At 45.5% G+C, this 12,835-nt stretch overlaps 1 protein-coding gene across 1 annotated transcript in view; it reads right to left on the reverse strand.

Annotated features, from left to right (window-relative positions):
- Positions 1-12,243, reverse strand: part of TBC1D10A (TBC1 domain family member 10A) — a 44,680-nt gene extending 32,437 nt beyond the window's left edge. The window contains exon 1 of the mRNA XM_069961472.1: positions 11,878-12,243. Within this exon, the coding sequence (XP_069817573.1) occupies positions 11,878-12,059 (182 nt within the window). The 5' untranslated portion in view covers positions 12,060-12,243. The remainder of the gene's footprint in view (positions 1-11,877) is intronic.
- Positions 12,244-12,835: the final 592 nt, after the last annotated feature.

Consider the following 12,835-nt stretch of genomic DNA (forward strand, 5'->3'; position numbering starts at 1 on the left):
AAGGTTTTACAAACGACAAGTACACTTTAATGTACCAAACACAGTCTATGGCTATGCTCGCACATAGTAATTCCATCAGTATATTGGTCAGTATTATTTTAACCAAAACCAGGAGTGGGTTGAAAAAAAACAGAAACTGTGCACATCTTTCCATTATGAAAAAATATTGACCAAAACACTGAAGGAAATACTGTGTGTGAACATATAGCCTATAAGTGACTATGGGGCAGTCTTACAGTAAGACTGTCCTCTGTTGCCCATTGCAACCAATCACAGCTCAGCTTTCAAATGTTTATGAGCCCAGGTAAAATGAAAGCTGAGCTGTGATTGGTTGCTATGGGCAACAAATCCCGAGACCACCTTATCGTGGCGGGATGGTTTACACTGTTTGCAAATGGTAACCAAGAGCATCATTATTTTTATGGAGGTTTTTTTTAGCAGTTGGGGGGGGGGCTGCTTTTAGTGATTTTCATGTCTGTGGTGGGTCTGTATATTGCCATTGCGGTGAGCTGTTGCATTTTTTTGTTGTTTTTGTGTGCTTGCAATTTCAGCCATAGCAAGGTGCTCCTGCCTAGTGTGAATGGAGTACTAAAGTGCTGACGATGACAGGTCTTGGGAAAAAGATACACGGATTATCTCTCCTTTAGCTGTCCATCACTGCTCTCTGCTGAGGGGTGTGGCCCAGGCACTTCAGCGCTCTGTACTGCTTTGGCCACGCCTCTTTGGCACTTCATAAAACAGCAAAGCAGGCTGCCATCATGGACAGCTAAATAAAAGGCTTCAGGACATGAAAGCTACACTGTGAACAGTTGCCATGGGCAATAAAGACCGTGTTCCTGTCAGGGTACGTGCACACAGTAAACTGATGAGGAAACTTTATTTGCTGACGGCGCACCTGTAATTTTTCAGGCTCCCGAACCTCTGTGTGCAGACGCAGCTGTTGATGGAGGTTCAGTTTGCCGTGAAAAAGTCCTAAGCATCTGTGAGTTCCATGCTTGAGCCCTTTTAAAAGGAACAGACACTTAGGGCGATTCCACAGCACACAAAAGGTTAAGCAGAGCCTGAACCATGACAGGTACGCTGGAAAGTTGGCTGGAAATCCTCATTCTGCTTCATGTGGAAACAAAGAAGAAATAAGGAGGATCCATTTGCTCCAGCATCCACGTTTACTTACACTTACAAGATCAAGGACAACTATGGTGGCATATGCCCTACTGTGCCAGTCTGTACCTCATGCAGCCCTGTCCTCTTTGATATCACGGCCTACTATGGTGCCAGCAGGCTAGACCTCATTCACACATCTGTGGTGCGGCCTATAAATGCTGACCGCGCTACAAATCAGTATTGCTCCGCAATTCATGGACCACTACATAAAAGATAGTGACTCAAGCAGCAAATGGGGTCCGCACTAGAAGCTGTCGTTTTTTTTTTTATTTTATTTTGCTTCTCCTTGTTCTTCTTGTTATAATGGAAACAGGATGTTACAAAAAGAGGAACTAAAGGTGAAAGTTAATATTTAGTACAAAGAGTTTTTCTGTGGACGGTAAGTAATGTTTAGAGAAAATCAATGGTGTCGTATGCAAAAGGAACATAAGAGACGTTTATATCTACAATTATAGTATATACTAGAGTATATTATGTTATAGTATATATATATCACCCGATTAGGCCATTATCGACTAATAATTCTTACAATGCAGGGGCTGAAGAATTGTGAGAAGCATTATGCAGAACCTTGGTGACTGACAGGGGTCTCGGAGGTCAGACCCCACCAATCATTATTTAATTACATATCCTGGCAATATTCTATGGTTAATCTTAAAGTATTATAACTTTTTTTGTCATGGGCCCAAAGTGCTGATCCTACTGATCGAGGATCATAAATATTAGAGCAACAAGATGCTCATGATTGAAACCTTTACGGTCAATTCACACATACAGAATCTGCTCCAGGTATCAATGTAACTTAATGAATGAACACAGGATTAAATTTGCTGCAGATCCTGTATATTTGAATGGACCCTAAAAGTAGAAAAAACAAAAACTAAAAACATTATGCAATATTACGGTGTGACCAGGGGCCTAACACAAATCATTAGCAGACATAAGCTTTTCTAGCAAGTCAGCATGTCAGTAACCGAAGAGCATCTCATTCTGGGCAACACGTCGTGACGGATGATCCCTAAGGTCTTACATTTTATTACTGCTCTTTATAGTCAGAGAGGATTATGCTGAAAGCAATTGGAAGGTATATAGTATAAAAAGAAGGATATGCTAGCAGAGTTTCACTGGTGAGTGATTTAGGCAAAAGCAGGAGGTGGGTCCAAAACACAGAACAAATACTGGTGCAAAATACTGACAAAAACCCTGCCGTCTGAAAAGGGTCAGATGCCTCCTTATTTGGGGCTTGAATTTTTTTTTTTTTTTTTAACATGAGTATCTTCTGGCATTTTTACACCCCATAGAAAGCTTATAAAATAATTCTAGAAAAAAAGAAAAAGAAATGCAGCACGTTGAATCAAATGCCAAGGATTAAAAAAAAAATGCAACAAACAAGAAAGAATTGTTTGTTCTGTATGTCCCATTCGTCTATCGGCTCTGAGCGGACATGTGAGATCAAGCTTACAACGATTTACTTTTCCAACTTACCAACTGGATATGCCATGGGTCTGTTTATTGAAGGTCTGACCACCAGGTGCTGCATGATCAGGAGATCAGAAACGTACCTGGTGTAGAACAGGACATCTATGTGATGCTGCGTTTACACGGAACGATTAGCGCTCGAATTTTCGCAATAACGATCGAATTTGAGCCATAATCGTTTTGTGTAAACACAGCAAACGATCAAGCGACGAGCGAAAAATCGTTCATTTTGATCTTTCAACATGTTCTCAAATCGTCGTTCGCTAAAAATTCGCAGATCGTTTCGTGTAAACAGTCTTTCAAAGATTCACCCTATGTAAAAGATGGGCTTAAGCGATCTTAAAAAAGATTGCAATAACAATTTTTTTTTTACTAATTTTCTAACGATTTATTCGTCTAAACGCTGATCGTTATAAAAACCAAATTGTTGCTTCAAAATCGTTAAACGATTGATTGGGCGATTTATCGCTCCATGTAAACGCAGCATGACTTGCTGTTATTCTGGCCAAAAGAACGGTTGCCAGAACCCATGGTGACCCAATACTATAGCCTGATTGTCAGACTAGACTAGAATATACCCAGGACTCTCTAAATTACATGGCTACCTGCATCTGCTACATGGCTACCTGGATGTGCCAAGCTCTGGCACACAGAATATGTAAGAAGCAGCCGTGACTTATTTTATATCCCGCATAATCCACTGGGTCAGTCACTAAAAAATAAATTTTTATTAATTCTCACTCATAGAAACGAAAATCCCAAGTAATTAGAAGTAAATCTTTCCCCAGAGTTATCCCACTGTGGCGTCCTCCAATCACACAGCTAGCATGTGATACCTTCCCGGGGAGGGAGAAGAGCGCTGGCCAAGTGTATGGCTGCTTACCAACATACTTGGATTAATAGTGCACCATAAATGGAGAACTGCTGGCAATATTGTTGTCCTTTATTCAGTATTCGTCAAGCATGTAACATTGGATATTCTTCAAATCCCCCCATGTAGCCAATCACTAAAAGCCCTTGGGGGGGGGGGTTCCTTTCAATAACGGCTGTGCTGAACCGCAGAGCACCACCACCATCTGAAAGCAGTTGCCCCTTACCATAGCAATAAAGCAAGATAAAAACACAAGTAAAAAACACATTGCACGAGTGTCTACAAGTATATGCAGTATTTCTCTTATCCTATAAAACCTTACATGTCAGGCAGAATACAAGCTGCCACTTTAAGGCGTCTGTATTCTGCCAGTGCCATCCAACTATACTGGAGGAATCCTGCAGATTAGCTCATGGGAAAGCATTTACTAGCTGCCCCCATTCCCTCCTCGGCCCTGAGCACACTTGTTGCACACCAGTGTACCCATGACCCAGACGGTTTAGCTGACTGCCATCAGCACTTACCAAACTCACATGCTCTTCCTTCCTTTTTCTGGGTCGTCCTCAATAAACTAAAAGATGATTTATTAATGTGGTACAGCTGGGAAACTGGCGGAAGAGGGTCCTGAGGATGGTTATTGGTGACCACCTCCGTCACAGAGAGTGCTGTGTCCTCTTCAGACAGCTGATCGGTGGACATGCAGAGATCTGACATTTATAGCCCGTTAACCTCTTAAGGACATATGACGTACCCGTATGTCATATGTCCCAAGGAGGTGTTCAGAGCGGGGCCGCGCGGCGACCCTGCTCTGAACCGCCGCGATCCCGGGTGCCGCGTGTAGCCCGGGACCGCGGCTATTAGCGGGCACGGTCCGATCGCCGTGCCCGCTAATTAGGTAATCTGAGGCAGCTGTCAAAGTTGACAGCTGCCTCTGATTACCGGATGCAGCCGTTCCCTGGTGTCTAGTGGGGGAGATCGCTCCTCTGGGACGTTGTCCCGGAGGAGCGATCTCCGTGTGTGGTGCCGGCCGGGGTCCGCTCCAAGATGGCGCCGACCCCGGCTCTGCACTCGTTTGTTTTCAGCTGCAGCAGCCAAAAGCAAACGAGTGCCGATCTCATTGATCTTTGCTGTATAAGTATAAAGCAAAGATCTCAATGAGAGATCAAAGTGTATATACTAGAAGTCCCCCAGGGGGGCTTCTAGTATATGTGTAAAAAAAAAAAAATGGGTTTAGTAAAAAGCCCCCTCCCCTAATAAAAGTTTGAATCATCCCCCTTTTCCCATGTTTTAAATAAATAAATAAACATGTTTGCTATCGCCGCGTGCGTAATCGCCCAAACTATTAATCACATTCCTGATCTCGTACGGTAAACGGCGTAAGCACAAAAAAATCCCAAAGTGCAAAATTGCGCATTTTTGGTCGCATCAAATCCAGAAAAATTGTGATAAAAAGCAATCAAAAAGTCGTATATGCGCAATCAAGGTACCGATAGAAAGAACACATCATGGCGCAAAAAATGACTCCTGACACAGCCCCATAGACCAAAGGATAAAAGCGCTATAATCCTGGGAATAGAGCGATTTTATGGAACGTATATTTGTTAACAATGGTTTGAATTTTTTACAGGCCATCAGATAAAAGAAAAGTTATATGTTATATATCGTTTTAATCGTAACGACTTGAGGAACATGCACAACAAGTCAGTTTTACCCCAGGGCGAATCGCGTAAAAACAAATCCCCCCCAAATAAATGAAATACGTTTTTTTTCCCCCCAATTTCACCACACTTTTTTTTCTGATTTTGCAGTGTCCTTTATTCAAAAAATCAGCCTGTCATTGCCAAGTACAATTAGTGACGCAAAAAATAAGGGCTCATGTGGGTTTCTAGGTGGAAAAATGCAAGTGCTATGGCCTTTTAAATACAAGGAGGAAAAAACGAAAACGCAAAAATGAAAATTGGCCACGTCCTTAAAGGGTTAAAGGGGTTGTTCACCAAAAAATGTTTTCTTTCAAATCAACTGGTCCTCGAAAGTCCCAAAGATTTGTAATTTACTTCTATTAAAAAAAAAAAAATCTCAAGTCTTCCAGTACTTCTCAGATGATGTATGTCCTGCAGGAAGTGGTGTATTCTTTCCAGTCTGACACAGTGCTCTCTGCTGCCAGCTCTGTCCATGTCAGGAACTGTCCAGAGCAGCAGCAAATCTCCATAGAAAACCTCTCCTGCTCTCCAGACTGGAAAATATACACCACTTTCTGCAGGACATACAGCAGCTGATAAGTACTGGAAGACTTGAAGTTTTTTTTAATAGAAGTAAATTACAAATCTCAGGTACTTTCTGAGACTAGTTAATTTGAAAGAAATTATTTTTTGGTAAACTACCCCTTTAATATTGTGAGCTCAGACAGCCGCGGCCTGTGATTGGCTGAGTGTGGCCTGTCAGCTGACCGGCCATTCAGAAGATAGAGCGCGCGGGACCCTGGGATGAAGACAGCGCGGAGAAGACCTGCAGGTAATGTATTACTGCTGCTGCAAGGACATCGGTAACGATGTCCTTGCAGCCCTCGCTCAACGATCATCGGGCCGTGGAATAGGCCCAGTTAACGAGCGGCGATCTAGCAGATCGCCGCTCGTTTACATCGTTGATCGGGCCCTCCTCGGCCTGTGGAATAGGACCCTTACTCAGTGTGAGCATACCCTAATAAGAAAGCAGTGAAAAGAACACACACCCCATGGAACACCTACTGGACGGTATAGCATTACACATATAATACAGTGCTCCATCAGGTTACAATATTTCCATCACACAATGGAGTTTTCTGGGCCATTATATCTTGACACCCCATCCGACACACAGGGCTGTATTACCAGCTGCTGCCCCCGGCACTAAACCTGCAGACGCCCCCACCTTCACTCACCAAGTTGCATCAGGATTTTCTAGTTTCTGAACATCATATTGATATCTGATCAGCCTTAGCCACGTTCCCACAGTTATGGCCTTCTATAGGAACGATTATCGTTCAAATTTGCACGATAACGATCGCATTTGAGCGATAATCGTTCCGTGTAAACACAGCGAACGATCAAGCGACGAGCGAGAAATCGTTCATTTTGATCTTTCAACAAGTTCTCAAATAGTCGTTGGTCGTTCGCAAAAAATTTGCAGATTGTTCAGTGTAAACAGTCTTTCACCGATGTAACCTATGTGTGAGATAGGCTTAAACGATCGCAAAACGAATTTTCTGTACGATATATCTATACTGTCTAAACGCTGATCGTTATGAAAAACACATCATTCATTCGGAATAGTTAATCGTGCAAATTATCGCTCCGTGTAAAAGTACCATTACTGTACGAAACCACATGCAGCCGCAACTAGACCCTCATGTGGTAACCAATAGGCGTATGGCCAATAATCCTGGTAACAGCACATGACTACTGAGGAAGAAAGAGGAGCCTGGTTTCGGCTACATGCATTTCTATACATGTAGAAACATTGTCTGAATCACGTTTTTAACGGCTTAAAACATAAAAAAAATGTCCACATTGAATCAATGATTAGAGCTGTCTGCATATTGTCTGAGGGAATTCTCACCACCGGATTGGTAGGTAATAGACCAGACCTGACCAATACCGCCATACTGTGACTGGAAAACACCACCATACCAGACCTGACCAATACCGCCATACTGTGACTGGAAAACACCACCATACCAGACCTGACCAATACCGCCATACTGTGACTGGGTAACACCACCATACCAGACCTGACCAATACCGCCATACTGTGACTGGGTAACACTGTCATACCAGACCTGACCAATACCGCCATACTGTGACTGGATAACACTGCCACACCAGACCTGCCAATACCACCATACTGTGACTGGATAACACTGCCACACGAGATCTGAACAACACCGCCATACTGTGACTGGATAACACTGCCACACCAAACCTGACCAATACCAACATACTGTGACTGGATAACACCACGAGACCTAAACAACACTGCCACACGAGACCTAAACAACACCGCCACACGAGACCTAAACAACACCGCCACACGAGACCTAAACAACACCGCCACACGAGACCTAAACAACACCGCCACACGAGACCTAAACAACACCGCCACACGAGACCTAAACACCGCCATACTGTGACTGGATAACACCGCCACACGAGACCTAAACAACACCGCCACACGAGACCTAAACACCGCCATTCTGTGACTGGATAACACCGCCACACGAGACCTGAACACCACCACCATACTGTGACTGGATAACACTGTCACACGAGACCTGAACAACACCGCCATACTGTGACTGGATGACACTGCCACACGAGACCTGAACAACACCGCCATACTGTGACTGGATAACACTGCCATAACAGACCTGAACAATAACACCATAACAACACCCCCCACCCCCATCGAAAAGACACCAGATTTACTGTCAAGTGTGAACGGGAGGTGGGACACTAAAAAAAAAATTTGTAAATTTAAAAAAATGTTTCCGTCCCCCTGCTCCCTGGTGCTGCCCCCCTGCAAGGTGCTGCCCTGGGCACCAGACCACAGACGCCTAGTGGTAAATACAGCCCTGCACACAATGCCACAGACAGTACAGTTCTGCATCATCTACGATCAAATGGAAGATCCAGCCAATCAGCACTGACATCTCACTGTTCCTCCCCTCCCTGATGGGCTGCCTACAGTACCCGCACCAGGATCAGCTCCTCCTGTGGACACCAGGTTATATACTATACAGAAACTACTGTCGGCTATATTGAAAGTGATTTACAGCCTCCAGCAGCTGGCTCTGGCTTCTACACGTAAGGACTCGCCTTAGCTGCTCATTTTGTATTATTTCAGGCTAATGTTCTGGAACCTTCAGAGCCTATTCCTATAATACTACTGACTTCTATTATATGCCTCTTGTGTCCTATACGTAACCAATGCTAGATTAAAAAAAAAAAAAAATACACAGCAAAGGGACCATAAAGAGGACGGTAAAGGTAAATCACAGCCGTGGCTTGAGGCCAGCGGCAAATGACAACTTTGGCCGTGCACACCCTGTCACATGACCCCAGCTGTGTGATGTGACTTATAAAGTATGTGAGTGGCGCGGCCTACTTAATGGAAGTAAAAGGGAACAATTGCCTGAGCACAATGACCTCCTTTTATTGCTAGCGTGGCATAAATTGTGGACTGTGGATAAACACAGCAACCTGGGGTGTACGTCGGACAGCGTGCGCTCCCTCTAATCCCCACCAGACGTAACTATACATATAAAACTCGCTGTGTGATGGGATAAAAGTGACAGTATACAGATGTATGAAGTCAAACACAGCAGCCCGGCCCAACTCCCTCCCTACCGGAATGTACTAACCACGGCCGGCCGTTCTTTTACAGCACTATCACATCCTGGGCCTGGAATTGTGCAGAACAGCAACTTCCAGCCACACAACACTGAACTTTATTAGTGATCCAAGAAACGATTAAAGAATGTGCAGCGATACTTCAGATATGTGATGGAAGGGCCCGGGCCAAAGTTCTAGGACTGGAATGCTGCCTTACTGCTGAGGCAAAGAAACTTTCCATCTCCGCCATCTGCTCAATAGCTTCCATGACACAATGGCCTCTTGTCATAGGAGAAAGGTTTCCAAACCACAGCATTCGCTGTCCCTGACCTTTATACGGTGGCTTCTTCCTAACTTTTCAGGATCTATAATGCTTTGTTTTTCCATCGGCTCGTTTTTTGCTGATACAAGAAAAAAAAATTACCAATGTTTTGAGAAACGTTAAAAAAAAACAAAAAAAAAACTATGTGCTAAATCTTTAATTTTATGGGCATTTACTTCTATACTGCAGTGTACTGCACCACTGTCATGGCAGCCACCGAAGCCTTTACTAGGCCACCAGCTGCCATGGTAACCCAGCAGCACCCTGTGATGACACTAAATGGGGGCAATAAAGTGACACAGAACAGAAGGGGACCTAAATGGCCAGAACCAAAGGTGTCAGCTGTATAATACAGGAGAAAACCCGCCACATATGGAGCAGACTTGGCTCCTTAGCCCACTGCATATTTACACATATCTGTTGTCCATGTAAAGCAGAGGTTAAAGGGGGTTGTTCACAATTTTTTTTTCCTTTTAAAATCAACTGGTGACAAACTTGTATTTTACTTCAATTAAAGAATCTCAAGTCTTCCAGTACTTATCAGCTGCTGTATGTCCTGCAGGAAGCGATGTATTCTTTCCAGTCTGGAGAGCAGGAGAGGTTTTCTATGGGGATTTGCTACTGCTCTGGGCAGTTCCTGACATGGACAGAGGTGGCAGCAGAGAGTATTGTGTCAGACAGGAAGAAAGAGCACTGCGGGGATCACTGATCACACAGCTGGAAGAGGTGCAGGTCGCTGCTGGCCCTTTTAGGATTGTGTAATATAGGCCAGGATGACGTGTACATCTCCTGACATATACAAGTCTGTGACGGCGGCACCCACAGAATATTATGGCATCTGATGAACAGATACCTTGTGTGCTCTATCATGACACATCCATTTAACATGCCATCACTGCCTACAGGTAATGGACGCCACGGTCAGATATCTGTCCTGAAAGGCTACGAGGATATGAAAAAACACCTCAAAATCTGCTGTATGGATTTCTGTACAGACTGGGAACTTACACGCAGCACCACACGGAATAGCGACCGGTCACTCCTGTTACTTAGAAGTTTTATTAAGATCAGTTATAGGGTACAAACACACACATCGTATACGCAGCGTATTTACTGCTGCAATACGCAGCAAATTAGATCTAAATATCTGAACACAGCATCAAATCTGCATCATCAAATCTGCTGCAGATCTGCTGCGTATCTGCTGCATATCTGCAGCAGATTTGATGGTGCAGATGACCCTAGCACTATATACACAGCGGGGGATGGCAGCAGTGACCCCAGCACTATATACACACCGGTGGATGACAGCAGTGACCCCAGCAGTATATATACACCGGGGGATGGCAGCAGTGACCCCAGCACTATACACACCGGGGATGGCAGCAGTGACCCCAGCACTATATACACCGGGGGATGGCAGCAGTGACCCCAGCACTATATACACACCGGGGGATGGCAGCAGTGACCCCAGCACTATATATACACCGGGGGATGGCAGCAGTGACCCCAGCACTATATATACACCGGGGGATGGCAGCAGTGACCCCAGCACTATACACACCGGGGATGGCAGCAGTGACCCCAGCACTATATACACCGGGGGATGGCAGCAGTGACCCCAGCACTATATACACACCGGGGGATGGCAGCAGTGACCCCAGCACTATATACACACCGGGGGATGGCAGCAGTGACCCCAGCACTATATACACACCGGGGGATGGCAGCAGTGACCCCAGCACTATATACACCGGGGGATGGCAGCAGTGACCCCAGCACTATATACACAGCGGGGGATGGCAGCAGTGACCCATAACACACACACTACATGTATATATACACACACACACCGGAGTGCACTACATATATATACACACACACACACCGGAGTACACTACATACACACACACCCGAGAACACTACATATACACACACACACACCAGAGTACACTACATATACACACACACACACCAGAGTACACTACATATACACACACACACCAGAGTACACTACATATACACACACACACACCAGAGTACACTACATATACACACACACCAGAGTACACTACATATACATATACACACACACACACACACCGGAGTGCACTACATATATACACGCACACACACACACTACATATACATATACACACACACACACCGGAGTGCACTACATATACAGATACATATACACACACACACACACACACACACACACACTACATATACAGATACATATACATACACACACACACTACATATACACACACACACACACACCGGAGTGCACTACATATACACACACACACTACATATACACACACACACACACACCGGAGTGCACTACATATACACACACACACACCGGAGTGCACTACATATACACACATATACAGATACATATACACACACACACACTACATATACAGATACATATACACACACACTACATATACACACACACACACTACATATACACACACACACTACATACACATACACACACACACTACATATACACACACACACACACACACACTACATACACATACACACACACACACACACACACACACACACACACACACACACACACACACACACACCCCGGAGTGCTTTCCTCCCCAGTGACACGTCCTCAGCCCAGTCACAGTCTCTGGGATACTCACCGGCCCCCGTTCTCCTCGCTCTTCACCAGGAAGCCGTACTTGTCAGTCTTCCTCTCCGCTGTAAACCCGTTGATTTCAGAGTCTGATCCTATGGACTCGAGTTCCGGGTCGCTGAGGGTCTCCCTGGTTCCACGTAGACTAGCGGAGGGAGACCCGCTGCCCTCTCCGGGGCTCCGCGCCATCCCTGCTCCCCTCCACGTCTTCACCAGCAGGGAGCCATCACCTCGCCCCGGCCCCCGCCGCACCTCACTCCGCTCTCCCCACAGCAGACACCTCCCGGGGCCTCGCTAACTTTCCCGGCCCCCACTACTCCTCCACCCAATCGGCTTTCAGGGAGCAACACGGCCAGCCAATAGATGACCGCAGCCGGTATCAGCCAGCCAATCAAGACACAGTCCAGATTGTCAGTCAAGTAAGTCGCCTGCAATAATATTAATTATCGCCCGTCCCGTCTTCCTCTCCAGCTAATCAGCGAGCTCGTCTGTCGGGGGGAGCCAATAGCTGCTTGAGAGTCTCCAGATTGTTGGTGTCACTCGGTGTGACGTCTCCGTGTCTGATACTAGAGTGCTGTAAACATTCTCATACTGTCTCACTGGAGCTCCGCCCACCAACGTGTCAGTCATACCAGAGACCGCCCACTAAGGTGTCACTCAATACTGGCCCCTCCCAGGTCCTGGAAGCTGACAGGAGGCGGCGACCATTGCCAGATCTATAGAGGCAAAGCAACCAAAGCGTCCAGGACAATGTCCTCCAGTCTGTGGCCGGGAAACTCCCCTCATGCCGATTAGTTGTAGTCTTGCAACAGCTGGAAGGCCACAGGTTGGTATCCACAGCTGTCATTCAAAACTACAATTCCCATCATGCCTGGAGTGTAAGAGCTAAAGCTTTGGCTGTCCAGGCATGATGGGAATTGTAGTTTTGCAACAGCTGGAGGGCCACAGGTTGGTATAGAGACTGG

Source organism: Dendropsophus ebraccatus, chromosome 3 (assembly GCF_027789765.1).
Source record: "Dendropsophus ebraccatus isolate aDenEbr1 chromosome 3, aDenEbr1.pat, whole genome shotgun sequence".
NCBI classification, from domain to species: Eukaryota; Metazoa; Chordata; class Amphibia; order Anura; family Hylidae; genus Dendropsophus; species Dendropsophus ebraccatus.